At 40.5% G+C, this 19,624-nt stretch overlaps 1 protein-coding gene across 4 annotated transcripts in view; it reads left to right on the forward strand.

Moving 5' to 3' along the window:
- SHTN1 (shootin 1) overlaps nt 1-19,624 on the forward strand; it is a 92,533-nt gene that overhangs the window by 69,428 nt on the left and 3,481 nt on the right. For 3 of the 4 annotated variants that reach the window (XM_073354256.1, XM_073354253.1, XM_073354252.1), the window contains 4 exons: nt 667-776; nt 6,094-6,147; nt 10,264-10,390; nt 11,219-11,402. In XM_073354256.1, coding sequence (XP_073210357.1) covers nt 667-776; nt 6,094-6,147; nt 10,264-10,390; nt 11,219-11,402 — 475 coding nt within the window. The remainder of the gene's footprint in view (nt 1-666; nt 777-6,093; nt 6,148-10,263; nt 10,391-11,218; nt 11,403-19,624) is intronic. The other variant, XM_073354255.1, reaches the window with a different exon arrangement.

The raw sequence follows: 19,624 nt of genomic DNA on the forward strand, positions 1-19,624 counted from the left end.
ACAGGATGGAAAGGTTGAGGGCCAGATCATCAACTTTGTGTAAATTGTCATAGTTCAGTTGAAGACAATGGGGCTGTAACCATTTACACCAATTGAGGAACTGTCTGTAGGATCCTGCATATGATTGTGAGGTTCCTGAATCACCCTAAATCCAGGTGCTACAACTCTACAAAAAGATACAAAGTAAATTCTTCTGAGTTCTGCTAGCATGTGGATCATGTTATCTCCATCTGGACATACCTTAAAGTGATGTAAGGGGTGCCTCTCTGGGGCAGGGAAGCTAGGGGCTGTGACAGAGGAGGTCCTATGGGAAAACCCCATGGACAGCCAAGATTTGAGTTAAAAACAAGGCTTATGTTTAAATGTAATTTTCATTTCCATTAATAATACAGCCAAACTGAAGATTCGATTATATATAGTGCGTATATATTCCACCTGCTCACATTGACATGAGGAATTTTTTCAGTTATACAGCTATCTGCATCGTACGTTAATTGTTGCTTGATCATTGATTTTTATGACTAAATTACTAACTATTTATAACTTGCAGCATGCTGTGAATGTTACTCTTTTTTATAATGTATCTCTTTAAAATGAGTGTTTTCTTGATGTTTCTTCCTAATATCTAGTATCTTTAACCTGACACGATCTATGCCTTATGAACAGGGGAAGAAGTAGGAGACCTGAAGAGACAAGCAGTTGAAGAAATGATGGATAGAATTAAAAAGGGAGTTCACCTAAGGCCAGTTAATCAGTCAAGCAGACCTAAGACAAAGGTTTGGAATAATTATACACTGATTTCTTTGTGTGTTTAGTCTTACACTGGGGGAAGCCTAGTACCGTAATGTATGTTGAAAACAAATTAAGTGTACCATAATACATTCATCAGAGCACAATTTGGGGGTGGGGGTGTTCCTTTTCCTTTGCTGCTTGTTTGACTAGAATAACATAAAGTTGTGGGTTTAATTGTTGGACTATACACCATTCAGCCTAAAAGATTGAAGGAGGAGAAAATAGTAGAGAGAAGGTACAAAAATAAGGCAGTGATTCCCAAACAAGATGTGTTTTTAAAAAGTAAATCTAAAAGAGCTATTCCTGAATCACAGAAATTAGAGATGGAATAGCTACTTTGTCATTTCATTCATCTCCCTGCTAGTGCAAGATTTGCTCTGACAGTTTATTCTCCAGAGTTTTGTCTAGTGCAGTTTTAAATGACTCAGGCAACGGCTCAGTTCCTTAGAAAGCCTATTTCCCCATTCTAACGGACCTCAAGTTTATGAATTCTCCCCCCCCCCCCGATAGTCTTCAAATGTTGTTATACGCTTGCTATGCCTCCCTCTATGCCCAGGTGTACACATGTACACACTCAAGCCTGAGTTTTCAAAAGTGACTAGTTACTTTTGTGTGCCTCAGTTGCTAGGTTCCCGAATTGAGTACCCAAAATCATGAGTCACTTTTGAAGATAGAGGCCTTAGTCGTCATGTAATCCAGCTATAAATATTGTACTATTTTTATCTTCATGTTATTCCTCCAGCCCTTAAATGATTTTCGTTGATCCTCTTTGAACTTTCTCAAATTCATAATGTCTTTTGGTATGTGAAGTATCAAGAAAGGTCTCGGGTGCATTTGCCTTGATACAGAGAGAAAGTAAAAGAGAGCACCTTCTCAAGCCTAACAATACAATAGAGGCCACGCTTTTAGAAATCCTAAGCAAACATAACTATTAAGAAACTGAACAAAAATAACAATCTGAAAAGGAATGTGATTGGATTATTTAAAGGGAACGTTCCAAAAGACTTGATCCTTAAACAACACAGACTCATGTACTTTCCATCTCATCAGTATTTCTTTTCTTTCCCCTTATGCAAGACACAGCAGTAATGTGTGAACCTGCCTGCAGCAAAGTGTTGTTTAATGTCTGCATAAAAGCATAAAATGCTTGAAATAACCTGTACACAAAAGTAAGATAATGGGATAGTGGTTTTGAAGTGTTTATATTTAAGCTAAGTAAATCTTCTCTTGATTAAAGTAGCAATTATCTTAAGAAAATAAATGAAAAGTTAGCCCTGTGCCAAAAAGTAAAGCTTTTTCACCACCGTGAAAGTTTGATCCTAGAAATGCTGAGAGTCTTGCCAGCTCTTGTGATTTTGTCACAGTTCATGTGATTCTTGGTGTTTTTTTGTAAAGCTGCAGCTCCCAGAGTCATGTGATTATGTGAGACTCTGATGTTTTGTTTTGGGTTTTTTTAGAAAGTACATTTCTAATCCTTATGGTTGCGGAAGTGACCTTGAAAATATAATCCCAAGTGAAACGGAGAAGCTCAGAAACTAGTTAACAAATACAATGCATCCACGATGCCTCAGTATTTTTAAGCCAAACATTTTAAAAAGATCTCTCATGATTTTTTTTTAAGACCTTACTCGTGATTTTTGAATAATTGGGTTGACAATTCTGCACTTATGCAAACGAGTAACTTGGAATGCAGTGGGACTACTAATGTGAGAAGTTCTTTGTGGCCATAAGTGTTTGCAGGATGATCAGACCTCAGAATGTTCATTAAGATAAAGGCCCAGATCCTTCAAGTTCTTACCTCCAGCCTTAGCTCAGAGAATTTTCTGGTGACATCAGAATTCCAGCTTTCATTAAAAGAAATTATATTTCTAGTCTTCATGTTGTAAAGAAAAGCATGGAAGCATTACCTAGGTGTAACCAAGACAGTGATGTCTGAAGGCACAGGAGCTGTTAGAGCCTCAAAGGAAGCTGTCTGAGCCCACACCCATCACCAATGCAGATCAAGCTCTCTGCTTGGCTGCGGCCCTGCTGCCCCTTTATGGGGTTTGAGGAACCCTGTGACACTTTCCTCAGGGCACCCAGAACCATGAGCCTCTGTGTTACCTCTCTGCCTCAACAAGGGAGAGCTTTGCTGGAGCTTAGACTGTGTGTCAGTTCCCTGCCACTCCACTCTGTCTGCCTCATAAACAAACCCCTCGATACTCTGCCAGGTTAATCCTTGCCTTGCAGGTAACTATCAGTGAACTCCAGTTCCTCAGGTCCCCAGAGATGTCCAGTCCCTCTCCCTGGATGCTCACAGTCAAGTTTGCCTCCAAAGACACAGTGCACACACTAGCCTGTTAGGCTAGCTGAGGACTCACTCTTCTCTTCAATATAAGAGCACTCAGATGGTTTATAGTGAAACAAAGAAGTTTATTTACAAAGAACAGAGATTTAAGTGATACTTAGTAACTATATCTCTCTTCTTTCTCTTGCTAACAAAACACACTTTCTAGTGGCTAAATCTGAATCTTAGCAAGTTACAATCTTTGCCTAAGCAGTTTTCTTAGTCACATCAGGTTACCAGCATCTCCAGCCCTCCAGATTAGAGGATTCAACATTCATAGAATCAGAAGGTGCTGTCCCATTTATCCCCTATGTGATGGATAATTAAAATGTCTTTTTGTTCCTCTTTATATTTGCTTGCCTCAAGAGCCAGGAAGACTTGCTGGGAGTATAGACTCTGTGCCCCAGAGTGCTTATAAATTTCCTCTGCTGCTTGTTAGCGTGATTGCTTAGTTTAACTTATATGTAAATATACTTTCATCATCTTCTGCCTGTAATCAAGCCCATGAGACAGGTAAATCCACAGTCCTTTGTCTTGGGCCAGCATGATTTATGCACGGTCTCTCAAACACATTTTAAGATTTTAAGAACATATTCCCAGCACACATACATGATTCTCTTTGAGATTTGTATGGATTATGTACATGCAATGTATTCCTGACCAGCACATCACCAGTTTACATATAATACCTTACAAGATATCTTTTGGATACATATTATGACTGCCAAGCTGTCTGGAGTCAACCTCAGGGCAGACTGTCAAGAAGCAAGGCATAAATCCCAAATTGGTAGTGAGTCCTATACATAGATTTCACCAACCAAGTAACAGATGTTAATTCTTCAAGCACTATAACAGTCTAACAATGCAGTGACAGAAAGTCCCCTTGGGTACTCTGGTCTATCTTGCCACCCAAGCAAACTTGCCTTTCTGAGATATGGTCCCTTACACCAAAAATCACAATATTCTGGTTACTCCCAGTCCCAAAGGACCAGTCACTTATCCTAGGTCAATTGCATCTTAGACCTCACACCAAAGACAATGCTTGTAGCCAATCCTATAATAAACTAACTAAATATTTATTAATAAAGAAAAAGAAATGAGTTATTTATAAGGTTGAAGCAGGTAAACATAATGAGTTACAGTTTTAGGTTCCAGAACATCATGGAAGCTGCTGCGATATGCAAGTTTTCTATGTCCTTCAGTGCGAACTCAAGCTTAGCAGTTTGGGGCTCCCTTTCAATCTCCAAATTCCAGGCAGCATAGTGATACAGTTCCTTCTGGCCAGGGACTTTTATTTCCTGCCCCCAGAGTTCAAACTCATGGCACAAGTATTTGCACCTCTCTCCTCTTCATGGGTGTGTGTGGGGCAATCAGCAAAGTCTTTATTTCACAGTGGCTCATTTGGTTTCAGTGGGGCTTCTTGTGTGCAGGACCAGCATTTTACATTAATTAATGCTCCTTTCCTGTTTGGTTAGTTACCCAGTTACGGAGATGTATAATACGAACACTTGATATAACTTTTATACCCATGGGATACAGATGTTATAAGTGAGATCAATACATCCAGTATTCTATGAGCATTGAATAAAGTCTAAACACATTTTTATAAAAGTAACATCTGTTTTAACAATGCTAATACACAGGTGAGCCATACTGGTTTCCAGCTATGCAGTTCTCAGTGTTCACTGAGACCTAGGGGCCTTGGCATGAGCTGGCACCTGGTCTGCCAGAGTTAGTGACAACAGAGGTGGTGTCAGGACTGATATGAGTTACAGGATAATGAGCCCTCTGTCAGACCTGTATGTAGAGGTATGCCTGGGCCCCTGCATTGGATAGCAGTTGGATCTGTTCCACTTTGCTCCCATTTTGCTGAGGGGATTAAAATAATTAAGGTAGTCAGATTTATGCACCTTGAAAGGAAAAGAGCCGAAATTAGTATCCTAGAGAACCTTATAAATATTTATTGTGTAAAAAAAAAAAAAATTTTAAAAACCAAACCTTAACACTCAGAAATATTTCAAGGGGTAGATGCTACTCAGTTAATAGACCCTAACCTGCTGATTTTGTTCTGCTGTGTCTGAATGAAAGCTGACATTTTACTGCTGCTTCCCAGCAGTCCTGATCCTGAGAAGAGCAGGGAACCTGCATCTCCCAATGAGTGCACTGGGCCCAATCCTGCAGGGTGCTGAGCACCAGCCACTCCTATAATGGCACCCAAAGTTGTCACCAGGGCAGCATGAGACAGCCTGGAAAAGGGTGGGGACATTGCAAGTAGCTGTAGAGGGAGGGGTTCTATGATGATGTGGCACTGGTGTGACATAAGCAATAGTCTGTCTTAATATGAACAATATGGGGCAGAGGACAGAGCAAGAAGACTCCCCCTGCACCTTCTTGTATTGCTACCTGGTTGCCATTCACAGTAGCTGTCTCTAAATTCCCATGTTCCCTTCTCCACACCCCCACTGGGAGGAGGATTCTGAGATGAGAAAGAAGGCTGCTGAAGGTATGTCCCCTCACCTGTCCCCTTCCACATCTGTCCTGCCTCTAGTGGTATGGGAGAGGTGGGGATGCCACTAAAAGTAGGGAACCAAGATCAGCAGTAGTAAAAAAGGGAACTTTATTTGAACTCCCTGGTTCTGTTGCATTCATTTGTATTTAATATAGTTTTATGCTAAAACATTAATATTCAAATTTACTAAAGTACACTTGCTAGAATTCAAGTTACTTAATTTTCTCCTTCATTCCTAGTTAATATCTTTCCAAGCATTGGAATATTTTCAGAAGTACTAGCATTTTAAGTATCCCAGTGCTGTCCATTGAGGGGTGGTGAGTTAATAAATTTACATAGGCCTTACCAACAAATTGCAGATTCATGTGGTGTTTGTCCTAAAATACAATACAAAACAAACACACACATCTTACACAGTCAGTATTTGCAGAATCAGATTTGATGTGTGTGTTTTGTTTAATTACAGCCGGAAGCACCAAAAGCCTGTGATAGTGCAGTGAAAGAACTAAAGGGAATACTGGTAAGAACACATGTTACATTCTGTTGCTCTCTTTTCATGGGAGATGAGAGGACTTTTTGAGGATGGATGGATATAAATAGAGCCATAGAGAGAGTTCTAAAGACCCAGAACTCTTCTCTCTCCATCTGTATTTATTGATATAAATATATAAAAATTTACATCTATAGTTACATATATGTATTTGATTGTCACGAAGTGAAGCAGTCATATTTGATATTTTGCTCAGCTTTAACAAACTGTGCTCAGTTTATTTCTGTTTTGTAATGTAATTACACTGTATAGAGTGAAGTCCTATCCTCATTGAAGCCAATGGAAGTTTTGCAATAGATTTCAGTGAGCCCATGGTTTTATCCATAATATGTTAATATTATTGCACACATGCTCAGTAGGCAATGTTGCAGTTACTAACAATCAATGCTAGGATTTACATAACCTTTATTAATATATACTATAGTATTGTACAGCAATGGTCCAAAATACTACAGCTGACTGTGTTGCTACTGCAGTGTTAAGGGCCATTACAATGTTATTTTAAAACAAGGAATGATGTTTTATGCCACCATCTTTGGCTTACCTGGTTACTCTCTCTTCTAGTCCAGAAGATTTTGAGTTCAAGTCCTGCAGTGTGATGTGCTGAGAAAGGGGAATTTGCAGCAAGGGTGGCAATCTTGGGGTAATATTAAACTGGAGGTAGTTCTGTCCATCTTTGGCAGAAATTATTCTTTAACTATAAGTTAAAGATCCAATGGCACCTTTGTGAAGCGACTGGAGGATCATCCTGGTGTCCTGGCTAGCGTTCAATCTGTTAGGAGCTAACTTCTGTTATCCAAGGCTTCGAGTCAACTATTGCAGTGTACATAATGACTATTTCATTTGCTGTCAGGGGCCGGTTCTTCATGACTGAACTCGGTGTGTCCTTTGCCATTGATTTCAATCTGAGCAAGAGGAGACCGATGATCACTGTGCTATCAGTGTCTAGCTCAATGCCTTTTGTAACTCTTCAGGATATTTAGAGTATGAGAGGTGTTATATAAACTAAATTCTAATCTATTCTTGAGACTAATCATTATGCACAGTCAGATGACAAACATGGGGGTGGATACGGAAGAAATAAATACTTACGTGTTTGTTGTTACTGTGCTAATTGTGCATTCCATGCAGACCTCCGTATAATTGTTATAAACACATTTATATTCATTCTGTAAATTGCAGAGTTCAAGGAAAGCAACTCAGTTGTTTGGTTTACTTTTAGGTCTGTAACATTAGTGCAATGCTGAGGAATATTACTCATTAATAATACCCCAGCTCAGTTAATTTCGGAATAGCTACAAAGTAAAATATTTTAACTTATTGAGGGAAAAGCTGTTTTGATGGAGTCCTGGAAATAGTGCTGCCTCTGACTTATAAGCTGCTGTTTGATTTTGAAATCTAATGCCCCCGTTCATGAGAGTACATGTACAACACTGTATCTTGTATCTCTTCACTGATTACTCTCTGAAGAAATAGACCACTTCTGGAGTCCAGACTTTTCCTGGCAGCCAAGACAATAAGTAACAGTTGCTCATGCATGTTGGAACTCTGTAGGAAGGCAATACCATATCAGAAAATAGAGCCAATGGAACAATTGATCCATAGAAGACCGTGTATAGGACTGAGCTGAAGATACCAGTGGTGTGCTATCTCAGACCAGCAAGCAACCAACTCAAGGTCCATAAGCTCAGCTGGTTAGCAATGAGTTACACAATGCAGAGCCTAGAAACAGATGATATTGGTCATGTTGTCCCGGAGATCAGAGCCAGGTAACTCCACTTCCACAGTATTCCCTTGTGGACTCCCACAAGACTAATTGTCTGCCCATGTCTCTTTAAAAGGATACATGATGCCTTTTGGGAGGAATTGTGAGACGCTATAAAGTTATCAATTTCAATGTGAATCTCATGACAATGCGAGACCGGGCTTGTCTGACAACAGATCCAAGACTTTGCATTCATACAGGAGGATATCTGTATGACCACAGGTCTCAAGGACTTTGTACACTCACTCTTTTGGCCTGGCTTTCTCACAGACACCACTAGAATTAGCGAAGGAGGGAGAAGCAAGAAGAGGAACAAAAGGAAGGTAAAGACAATCAGGAGGAAAAAGAGAGAAGGAATTTGGAAGAGAAGAGAAGAAGGAAATGGGGAACGGGGAGAGTACCCCAAACTCCATCAGAAGGAAGTAGGGAAAACATTAAGGCCATTGCCATTGGTGAATTTCTTTTTAACTCTGTGTGAGGCATTGAGATATTACAGTGAGAGGGGTGTAGTTATAAACATCTGGAAAGAATACACGTGTTCTTGTAACCTTATTTCTTGTCACATGTGTAATATTGCGAGGAATAAGCTGGATTGCTGTGTTTTAATAATAATTTTTGACAACTCATTCCCACTTAGTAACACGGTTCATAAACTTAGTAACACAGTGAATAAATGCATTTTGCTGCTTTCATTCAAATGAGCTTTACATCCTCATGGGTAAACCTAGTGTATTAGATGATTACTCACAACTCTCCTTGAGTGTATCCACCACTTCTGAGAATCAGGCCCATGTACCATATGAAAGATTCTGTCCGTAAGGAGGTTGTTGGGGTGGTTGTTTTTTGTTTTTGTTTTTGTATTTTATTTTATTTTAAATATTAGTCTTGAGATTTTTTTGACATCGCATTTTGGACCTAGCCTGAGTTGAGCTGGGATACACCGCTGAAAACCTGCTGTGTGGGTCTCTAAATGTGTTTTTTGCAACTGCCAGCAAACAGGCTTTACAAGGCTCACAAACAATGGTGAGGCTCAGAGAGAGAGAGAGAGAGCAATAAATACACGTCCCAAATTTTGAGCTCCATTTATAAACATTTAGGGCAATTTTACAGTCAATTTGGTATTTGACAAGGTGGCAGTGTAACTCCTGCCAGACTGGAGGAGCATGCTGAGCATGCTTTGTGCCAGTTAAAATTCCAGTGGCAGCATTTTTAGAGGTTTCGGCTTAGGAAGACTTTTTTTCTTAGGAGGGCTGTAAAATCAGACCCTGCCTTTTGGCCTAAGCCAGAGGCTACAAAAGTGTTAACCTCAATATGAGGCAGCGATGACGTTGGTCTGTATTCTGTGTATGCTAAAAGGAAGCTGTAACCAGAGATCTGATTCTGCCACCAAAAGACACAGCCAGGCCTATGAAAATACTTGAGGTTTTTAGTGGGCATTGAAGGATTTGTGAGATCAGCATGAGCATAGTGGGTATTTCTTTTGGTAAATTAAATGAACCTGCTGTAACCTTGATTAGTAGGGCAGTTTAGCACACTGATTTGTAAGACAGTGTGTGTCACCTATAAATAAACTTCATTTAGAAAAGGTAGCATACTATAGGAGTCAATTAAATGTGTTTCTTTGGCTTTCAGCTAATAGAGAAGGTTTGTTACTAACAAGATATTCCTCTTGTAAAATATTGTTAAGATCCTCACAGCTTTAACGGGGGGAGTATTCCAGTATTTGTGTAAATAGTTGGGTTTGTTCCGGTAATTATACTTAGCATTTACATAGCGCTTTAGAAATAATCTACCAGATTTACCCACACAGAGCTAGCCTGATTCCTTGCTACAGAGTGGGATTCACCAGGAAAGGGCATTGTTAGCTTGAGGTCAGGTCTTCACGGAGTCTGTTCAGGGGTTGTGCTAAATTACCTAGACCTAATGTCTCCCTCGCCAGCACTGCCTCATTTTTGGCCAGCCCAGATCCCTTGCAGGCTTCCCCACAGATCGAATTTTCCACTGCCAGGGGCCTCCTCCTGTGCGGATTATGGGTCAGTAAGCCTCACAAACGCTCTGTAATCACGGTTCTTCCCATTTTACTGATAGGTAAATTGAGGTAGAAAGGTTAAGTGACCTGCCCAGTGTCCCGGAGGGACTCTGTGATAGTATTAGAATCAGGAGTTCCTGGTTCGTAGTGCTGACTGAGCAGAACTGTTACTTACTTAATCTAAAGTGGTAACACTTACCATCTCCAATACCTGTTTCACTTGTTTGACCTTATCTACTGTTTTGGAAGAGCCTGTCTTCTAATGACCCTCTGTGTATATTTCTTACTACAGGAAACACTCAACAAATCCACCAGTTCAAGAAGCTTAAAATCTCTTGAAACAGACACCGAGAACAATGAAACTGAGTTAGAAAGAATTTTACGGCGCAGGAAAGTGACAGCCGAGCAAGACAGCAGTAGTAAGTTGGCTCGATCCCTTCATAGTCCTACTGTTGAGTTTCATAGAACTTGCATTAAAGCTATTTAAAGCCAAATTACTCTGTCTTTAAGACCTTTCCAGGTTCACCCAATGTTATTTGGGAGAGCTCTAATTGCTTCCCAGCTGATCCACTTCCCCTTAATAGCTTCACTCTGCCATCACAATTTTCTCTAGTATAAGTATCGGGGGGTAGCCGTGTTAGCCTGTATCGACAAAAACTACAAGGAGTCGGGTGGCACCTTAAAGACTAACAGATTTATTTTGTGTGTCAGTGCTCTCCGCCCACCCTTGTAAACCTTCTGCTCCTGAGTTCAGACAGCATTACTGAAGTCCTTGGACTGACTTTGCTGCTCTGTGCTTCCTGCAAAGGTGTGTTTCATAAACTAATGTAAAATAGGGGAATGATAGCTTACAGCCGCCAGCTGGTGGCAGCTTTTAATGGTTCTAAAGCTTTGTTCAAATATCCTTTTATAGCAGAAAAGAGAAACATTAACACCTTCAGTATACTCACCAGTCCACACTTCTCAGCTGAGTGAATTCAGACAGCAGCTGGGGTTCTGTAGTTCCTGTGGGACCCTTCGAAATCCTAGGCTTGGCTGCACTGAGCCATGGCATTTTGACACTGGAGAGAGAGAGAGAGGCTGATTCTAAATGGAATGCATTTCAGCACTTTCCATGAATTAGAAGCTACTCTTTAAGGAACTGATTTGACCTACCTAATTGAGTGGAATTACATTGGGCTGATCTGTGATTCAATACCCATGACAAGCAGGGGTAACAAAAATGCTAAACTCTGTTTGGGTTTTAGGTCCAGCTGGAGTCTTGGCCACATCAGAATCCAAATCCATGCCAGTGTTAGGTTCAGAATCCGGTACTACACAAACAGCACTGAACAAGAAAACTCTGGAGGCAGAATTCAGCTCCAAAACACCTGAGTTGGGCGAAGGGTCTCTTCAAATGAAGGAAAGCGCAAGTTCTAAGGTTACATTTCAGTAAGTAATTCTATTTATGGACATCCAGTCAGATGTTAATGCCAAACCTATCTCACTGGTGTATATTTATGCCATTTACATCACTTTGTTAATCAGGAAAAATTGCAATATGTAACTGTTCATACAAGTTATCACTCAGTCCCGCTTGGAGATTGAACTCTCCATTATAACAAGGCTCTTGTCACCCTAGAGTCAATGAGTCTACTGCCCAGAGATATTCAGGATCTCTCACTACAAAAAGATAGTGGGACTTTTGGAGGAATACTTGAGGTATTTTCCCCATTCTTAATAAAGAAGAGGGGATATAGGTGGGCAGTGTATTCTTGGTTTTAAAAAACAAACAGCAAGTTTGTAAATCCAACATTAGTGTTAAATAAACCTGACCAATTGAAAATTGTTACTTTTGGTTTTTGCCCCCTGTGGACGAAAAGGAATGCACATTTTCACAATCTCAAAATAAGATTTAACAGCAGGAAATGGAAATGTCGAACTATCCGGAAGTCACAGGATTTAGATGCTGAAAGAAAATGTAGAATCAGATACTATTTTGGCACAACAGACAGAGGATTCTTTTGGTACAACAGATTGAAGCTTCAAAGTTCCATTTAAGGATCAAAGAGTTAATCCTGCTTCAGAAATATACATTTCAGACAGATCCGGTTGAGGATCAGTTTGTTTTATAACAATGCAAACCTCTTTTTGAAATTAGTCTGCAGATTTGCTTTAGTTCTCTTGCCAGGATGTTTGTCAGGTAGTCTGTCACTTAAAGAAAAAGGAAATAGGTGAGACAAATCAGATCAGCAGAATATTATAATCATGGTTAATTAAACCTCTGATTTCCTGTTCCATCAGTAGAAAAAGAACACCTATTCTCGTAGGTCTCCATTGCTTAGTTCAAAGGGGAGAATCAGGACAAATGAACTGGAAATTCAATTCAGATATATTTTTTGTGAACTGATATTTGCTTTATTTTCTTGTTGGTGCTTTCATCTCTCTCTGTCTCTCTCTCTTTGTTTTGTTTTTATTTAATGAAAGGCCTTATATCCTTTCTGTGCCTTATAATTTTATTTAATCCCAATTGAATTTTAAAAGCAAATTTCTCTCTCCAATCAGGTGTCTTCCTCCACTGAAATATATTCAATAAGAGTCCTTAAAAGAAATGTGATCTATACTTACTCTTTATCTTTCTGATTTTAAATTTGTTTAACAATTAATTTGACCTCCACAATGTAGCTGTGTGGTTTTTTTTTTTTTTTTTTTTTTTTTTTAACCAATACCCTGATACAGAGGCAATTCGGCAGAGGTGAGTTTGTTTCTGAGAAACACTGCATTGTTATCCTATAGATATTTACCATTTTGAACAGATAACCTTAATCAGAAGATTCTGCGACTCTTACCACTTTTTGTCTACCTTTTATTCCACCAAACTAAGTGGAAATTACATTTGCAAGAAAGGAAATGAAATAATTGCAGGCCCAAGGTCTTGCAGAATGCGTGGTGAATTGACAGTGAAAAGGATCTTGTGCTGACAGTCACAGTTGTTACGTGCTATAAAAGCATATGTGAAGCTTAATTTATTTTGCAGCTTGCCTATTCTGTGGGAACCTAAAAGACACATTTAATTTTAATCTATCTGTTAATGCACCAATACAAATGCTGTGGGCCAGGTTCTCTAGTGAGGTATGCTGTTCCATTGGTGTAAACTGGCCTAACTGGGGGGAACCATCCCAAAGCTATTGTCAAGCAAGATCCTCCAGTGGAATACAGATGGTGTAGGGACTCTGGTGCCATTCCCTGGGAAAAGGCTGCTGGGCTGGGAGGGAAAAGAGGACCTGGCCAGGGTGCCTTGCATCATATTGATACCTAACTGCATTTTTGGTCAGTTGGGGTTGTTCGCAGCCAGGATTCATTGGAGCAGCCCCTAGGCCAGGGGTCGGCAACCTTTGGCACGCAGCCTGTCAGGGGAATCCGCTGGCAGGCCGGGATGGTTTGCTTACTTCGGTGTCCGCAGGTTCGGCCAATCGCAGCTCCCACTGGCCGCGGTTCGCCGTTCCAGGCCAATGGGGGTTGTGGGAAGCAGCGGCCAGCACATCCCTCGGCCCGTGCCGCTTCCTGCAGCCCCCATTGGCCTGGAACGGCGAACCACAGCCAGTGGGAGCTGCGATTGGCCGAACCTGCGGACGCTGCAGGTAAACAAACCGTCCGAGCCCACCGGCGAAGTTTTCTGATGGGCCTCATGCCAAAGGTTGCCGATCCCTGCCCTAGGCACTAATGTATGTTGCTTTGGAAGGAGGACTGAAGTCAGGGCAAAATCATTTTGCTGAACACAGCTGACAACTTGAAACTGTAATTAAGTAGCATCCTAGATTTACTTCATGGTTAACCAGGCTGGTAAGAAACAAACAACACTCTGCTTTGACCAGACACCTAAGCAAGAGGTACAAGCAAATTATTAACTGTCACTGTCCTTCTTCCAGCCCAAGATGAGAAGCTTTGTCCATCTCATTACCATTTACATTTCTTTAAACCCTGACAAAGGTTTGACCTTTATTATTGTTTTCAGTGGTTTGTCAGACCACCGACAGTGCACCCTGCCATGCAAGAGTACAGGTTCCCTAATTACAGGAACTCTTTTCCCATGTAATCTGTTTTTCTTTGGTTTGCTCTAACTTTAAATGTAAAGATCTACAGCATCCCTATTGAAAAAATCAAGTAAATAGTCCTGCATGACGTATTGCTTTTTGCTTTATTGTCAGTCTTCTGAAGCCCATCGTCTGAGTGGTATGTAAAGAATGTTAGCTAATATTAAACGCCCAATTCTGCAACATTTACTCACGTTGAATAGCTTTCACTCATGTGAGTAGTCCCACTGAAGAAGGGGATCATGTAGTCAGTGAAGGCCCAACTTTGCAATCCAAACACATGAATAATTTACTGACACTAGTAGACTCACGCCTCACTGGTCTCAATGGGAGTTTTGCCATTGACTTCAGTGCGGCCAGAATTTCACCCATTGGCTTAAATGGAACTAAACACATGAATAAAGTTTCTTGTTTATAAGTGCTTACAAGATAGTGACTTAAATAAAGTAATTGGAGTACTCACATATATGTAAGCGCTCCACAGTCTGAGCCAGGATTCTAGAACTGGGCCTCATGTGAGTAGATGCAAGTCAGTTCTAAAACATCCCTGTAAACAGACTAACTGATCATATTTCAGAATTTGGAAAAATTAGTTCAGAGGACAATGCTTTGTTTTTGACTATCAGTCCAGTGATTTCAATACAACAGGTTAATAAATTGAAGGCTAGAAGCTGTTAATAAACTGGTGTGGAATCAGGAGCTGGGGGGTGGGGAGGAGAGGCACAGGAAGGAATGGGTCACAAACAAACTGTGGGCCTTAGCTCAACTTTAAGACGACTCCCCATACAACTGTCCTCCCAAACATTTATCCCAGCAGGGGTCTTAATTTAATGGCAATTCCTCAAGAGAGACTGGTTAATGTTTTGTTCGGTTGGAAGCCACGGGAGTTCCCATGGCTCCTGTGGTGTGTACACATAGAAAGGAAAGGTGTGCCTCGCTCTTCCTTTTTTTTTTCCCCCTCCCCCTCTTAGTAAACATTTGTTTCCAGGCAGTAGATGACTCAGTTAACAGAATGAACTACGCAGAGGGGAAGGCTTAATCTGATGATTTTATACAATTAAAGGATTTGTTCTCCTCCTCTCAGCTGTAATCTTAGTACCACTGAATTGTCTACTGACACTGCAGGAAACAGCTCGGCCTCAGCAAGACACAACTACAAAGGTTTTCCGTATGCAGGTTGAACATGGACAATTAAGCTTGAAGAACAAAATGAGGAGGACAATGGGATGTTCTGGAAGTTGAGAATCTTCTTATTTTTAACAAATAGTTTTAAAAGTAGCTGACATAAATTCTCTCTCTCGTGTGTGTGTGTGTATAAAATGTATAAAAATACCCTAAATTATAGTGCAGATAGTTGACACTGAAACGATATTCAAAACCATTCCATTTCAGTGACTTTCACTGATTATTCAAGTACATGCTACGGCAGGCATAAAAGTGACAATGGTTTTTAGAAAAAGAAAAGGAGGACTTGTGGCACCTTAGAGACTAACCAATTTATCTGAGCATAAGCTTTCGTGAGCTACAGCTCACTTCATCGGATGCACTGGTTAGTCTCTAAGGTGCCACAAGTACTCCTTTTCTTTTTGAGAATACAGACTAACACAGCTGTTACTCTAAAACCAATGGTTTTTAGGTGGTTTGATAGTCCAGCCCACTGACTATGGAGTATTTCTAAAAATTCAGTTCTGTTGAGCATGAAATTCCTTGTAGCTAACTACTACCTGCCTAGGCTTAGGAAAGAACTTCCAACATGGGCAAGGTATTCTATGATTGTCTATTATAAGATTTCTTTCTCCTGGTATTGGCAACTGTCAGAGATAGGAAAAAGAAATAGCTGGACCACTGTTCTTATCCACTGTGGCAATTTCTTCATTCCCGAAACTCACATTTGAAAAGAACTAGAGTGTAAAGAAGGTTTTGTGAAAATTCATTATCTCTATATAGTAATATAACAGGTGTTTGCCTTTAGTCCTTTGAATTTTATTCACTTCTCTGCTACAGATTCTGAAATGTTCTCATATGTATTTCTGCAGCACTTGCTGTGTTAATGCTCTAAGGGTTAATTTACTCTCAGGCTGATGTCTACCACACCTCTGTAGAGGGCCACAGTTGGCCTGTGCTTCCCTAAATAGCCTGGTGCAGAAGAGGGTCAATGAAGGTGGGTACAGAGACAGGTTACTGATCTGTGATTTGGCCCAAATCCATGGTTTAGGGAGTTGTAAAGAGCACATAGGTTGGACTAGTAGCCTGTGGAAAGTTGCATTGCAGCCTTGTGGATTAAGGGAGATAAATGTCACAAACACTGACCCCCTGTTCAGTTCTGTGCATACAGCCCATTTCCTTAAGTTTTGTAGTACAGGAGTGAATTTCACCTTAGTTTCTGGGGGAGGTTGTAGGAAAGTTTTTCTTAGGCCTGGTCTACACTGGGGAGGGAGTCGATGTAAGGTACGCAATTTCACCTAAGAGAATAGCGTAGCTGAAGTTGACATATCTTAGGTCAACTTACCTCGCGTCCTCACGGCTTGGGGTTGACTGCTGCTGCTCCCCGTCAACTCCGCTTTCGCCTCTTGCCGCAGTGGATTACAGGAGTCGATGGCAGAGCGATCGGGGATCGATTTATCGTGTCTACATTAGACGCGATAAATCGATCCCTGATAGATCGATCACTATCCGCCAATCCGGCGGGTAGTGTAGACATACCCTTAGTAGACAAAGATATGACAAACCAAGTCTCAGGCCTGGTCTATACTGGATGGGAGGGAGGATCGATCTAAGTGACACAACTTCAGCTATGTGAATAACGTAGCTGAAGTCGACGTACTTAGATCTATTCACCGCGGTGTCTTCACTGCGGTGAGTCAACTGCTGACGCTTCCCCGTTGACTCTGCCTGCGTCTCTCACCCTGGTGGAGCACTGGAGTCGACGGGAGAGCACTCGGGTTGATTTGTCGCGTCTAGACTAGATGCAATAAATCGACCCCTGCTTGATCGATCTCTGCCCGCCAATCCGGCGGGTAGTATAGACATACCCTTAGAGACAAGCTCTGAGTAGCTGGAAATTTTCTCTCTTTCGCTAACAGAAATTGCTCCGATTAAACGTATTGCCTCACCCAGCTTGTCTCTCAGGCCCGACACAGCTACAACAATGCTCAAACCTGAACCTGAGTCGCAGGTTTGGTTTCTAGGTAGCGTAAGCTGCAGTGTCCCATAATATGATGTTAATCTAGTCCCAACTTTCATAAAGCTTCAAACCATATTTAGTTTTGGATGAGGACAACACTCTTTTCAGGGGATTTTGCTTCGATATGGTAAATTAATAGGGAAATCCTGAAAGCATAGGTTTCAGAGTGGTAGCCGTGTTAGTCTGTATCAGCAGAAAGAAGGAGGAGTCCTTGTGGCACTTTAGAAACTAAATTTATTAGTTTCTAGGGTGCCACAAGGACTCCTGGTTGTTTCTCCTGAAATCATAGTTAGCGTAGAATTGTGTTAATGTCATCAAACTGTGGGATCAAAACATGAATGTTTCAACGGTGTTTTTTCACTCTCTTAATGTTGTCCTTTTGGGCTTGTGCTTTTGCAAACGATCAGGACTCTGTCCAGACGTGAATTTAGGAATCTTTAGCTTTCAATGTCTATAACAAAATGATATAATTAACAGAAAACCAGATTTTAATAATCTGGAAGTTTCATTGCAAACCAGTGACGAAAAGGAAAATCCACATCAGAGCTGACGGAACTGGTCCTCAGTTTGCTCTGTTTACTGCAGCTGCCCCCAAGGTCAGAGCTACTGCAAAAGCAACAGTGCCACTATTTCTCAGATTGACCGTCAGGCATAACTCTTTGTTTTGTTGGCTTGTGTCACGGTGTTACTGTGGGTATTTCTGGGTTAAAATGACAAGCACTCCTGCTCGAAACTGCCGGGGAGCTGACGCATTAGACTGCCAGTTATATTACCGTTTGTCCTGTAAAAATGTATTTAGGTTTCATATAATAGATTAAAAACATTTAGTCGCTTTGAAAAATATAGTGTCTGGATTTCTGCACTATTCTGTTGTAAATATGAACTCGGAGAATATTTCAGTCTTCAACACGTATTTGCACAGCTAATAATTTGAGTTTGACATCCAAAATAAAATTCTGAATGGAAAGATGCTTTGTGTAGAGCTGGAAGTAAATATCTGAGTCAGTTGGATTTGTAGTAAAATATATTTTAAAGGCAATTAACCATATTATGCACTAATTGCTCTCCCAATCTTTATTTGTGGCAATAAAAGTTGATTTTTTTTTTTTTTTGACAAAGCGTGGAATTTTCTTCGCTTTTTAAAAATGACTTTATATTTACTCTTGGGCTGAAACTATATCATTCCAAATTTCAGCTGTATTTGAACTGTTACGAGTGAGATATATAAATGGGATTTATAATTTAAACAATAACCCTCCCTAGCAGCAGTCCTGACAAACTGGTGTAGCTGTGTAAAGGACTTGACGAAGGAAATACTAGTAAAATGAATTGTGAATAGTCCTTCTTTTACACTAGAAAATATAACACTGGACTTAATCACTGGATTTCTCCATTAAACTATTTTATATCGACAGATTTAAATCTTTCATTTTTCTGTCCTTGAAGGTGGTAAATATGATTGCAGTTTTATCCATTTTTATTGTAAGTGAAACAGACTTCAGTTTGGCTGTGCATCAGTTGTTGGATGGCTGCCACGCACTAATGCAGACTCCCTGCTGTGAGCCCAGTGCAGAATTATACTTTGATTCACCAGATTGTATTAAATAGTCCAGCTGTTGAGATTTGAAAGATAGTTACCTCCGAAGTGAAATAAAAATGAACGTGGCATTTATGGCTTTGACCATTTTTATAGTGTTGGGCAATCAGCTTTTCAGACGTAGCACTTTCTAAAATAACCCTCTTGTAGTTACAGTGCTCTGAAAAGTTTCATTCACTGTAATGTTCACAATATCCCACCTTGCTTATTTTTGCTGAAAATACTTGAGTGAGGCATCATTTGCATAAAATAAGCAGCATTTTCCTTCTTAATTTTGTGTGTTTTGACTGTATTCAAGTGAGTCTGCAACTGTATCTATTAGTGCCAATTTCAGAATTAATTAACTTGTACTGAAGCTCTTATGTTAGACATGAAGCTTGTGAAGGTTGCTTGAACGTGGAATTTCACTAAATGCAAACAACCATGTGTCGTTTGAAATGTAAATGCAAAACATTCGTCTCTTGCGTAAACCAGATGAGAAATTTCACTCTTAGGGTGTAGAATACAAACCTTCAGTACAACTTGCCATTTCTGTGACTTTACTTGCATCGGTTCAGGTTGCAGAATTTACTACCTCCCTATCTGTCCGATAGGAGCCCATGAAATCTCATCGCTTGAGTTTGTTGCTGAACCAGGTGTCCTCTCTCCCTGTTGTCTTTCTGTCTCAGACAGTCACATGAGAGGGCAGCTCATAACAGATGGAACCATCACGTTCACTTCTTTTCCTTCTGTAGATTCTAGTTTTTCCTTTCAGTAACTCGAGTTCACTTACTGGCAGCTTGGAGCTGCATTGCTGATT

This window comes from Lepidochelys kempii, chromosome 7 (genome assembly GCF_965140265.1).
Source record: "Lepidochelys kempii isolate rLepKem1 chromosome 7, rLepKem1.hap2, whole genome shotgun sequence".
Taxonomy (NCBI): Eukaryota; Metazoa; Chordata; order Testudines; family Cheloniidae; genus Lepidochelys; species Lepidochelys kempii.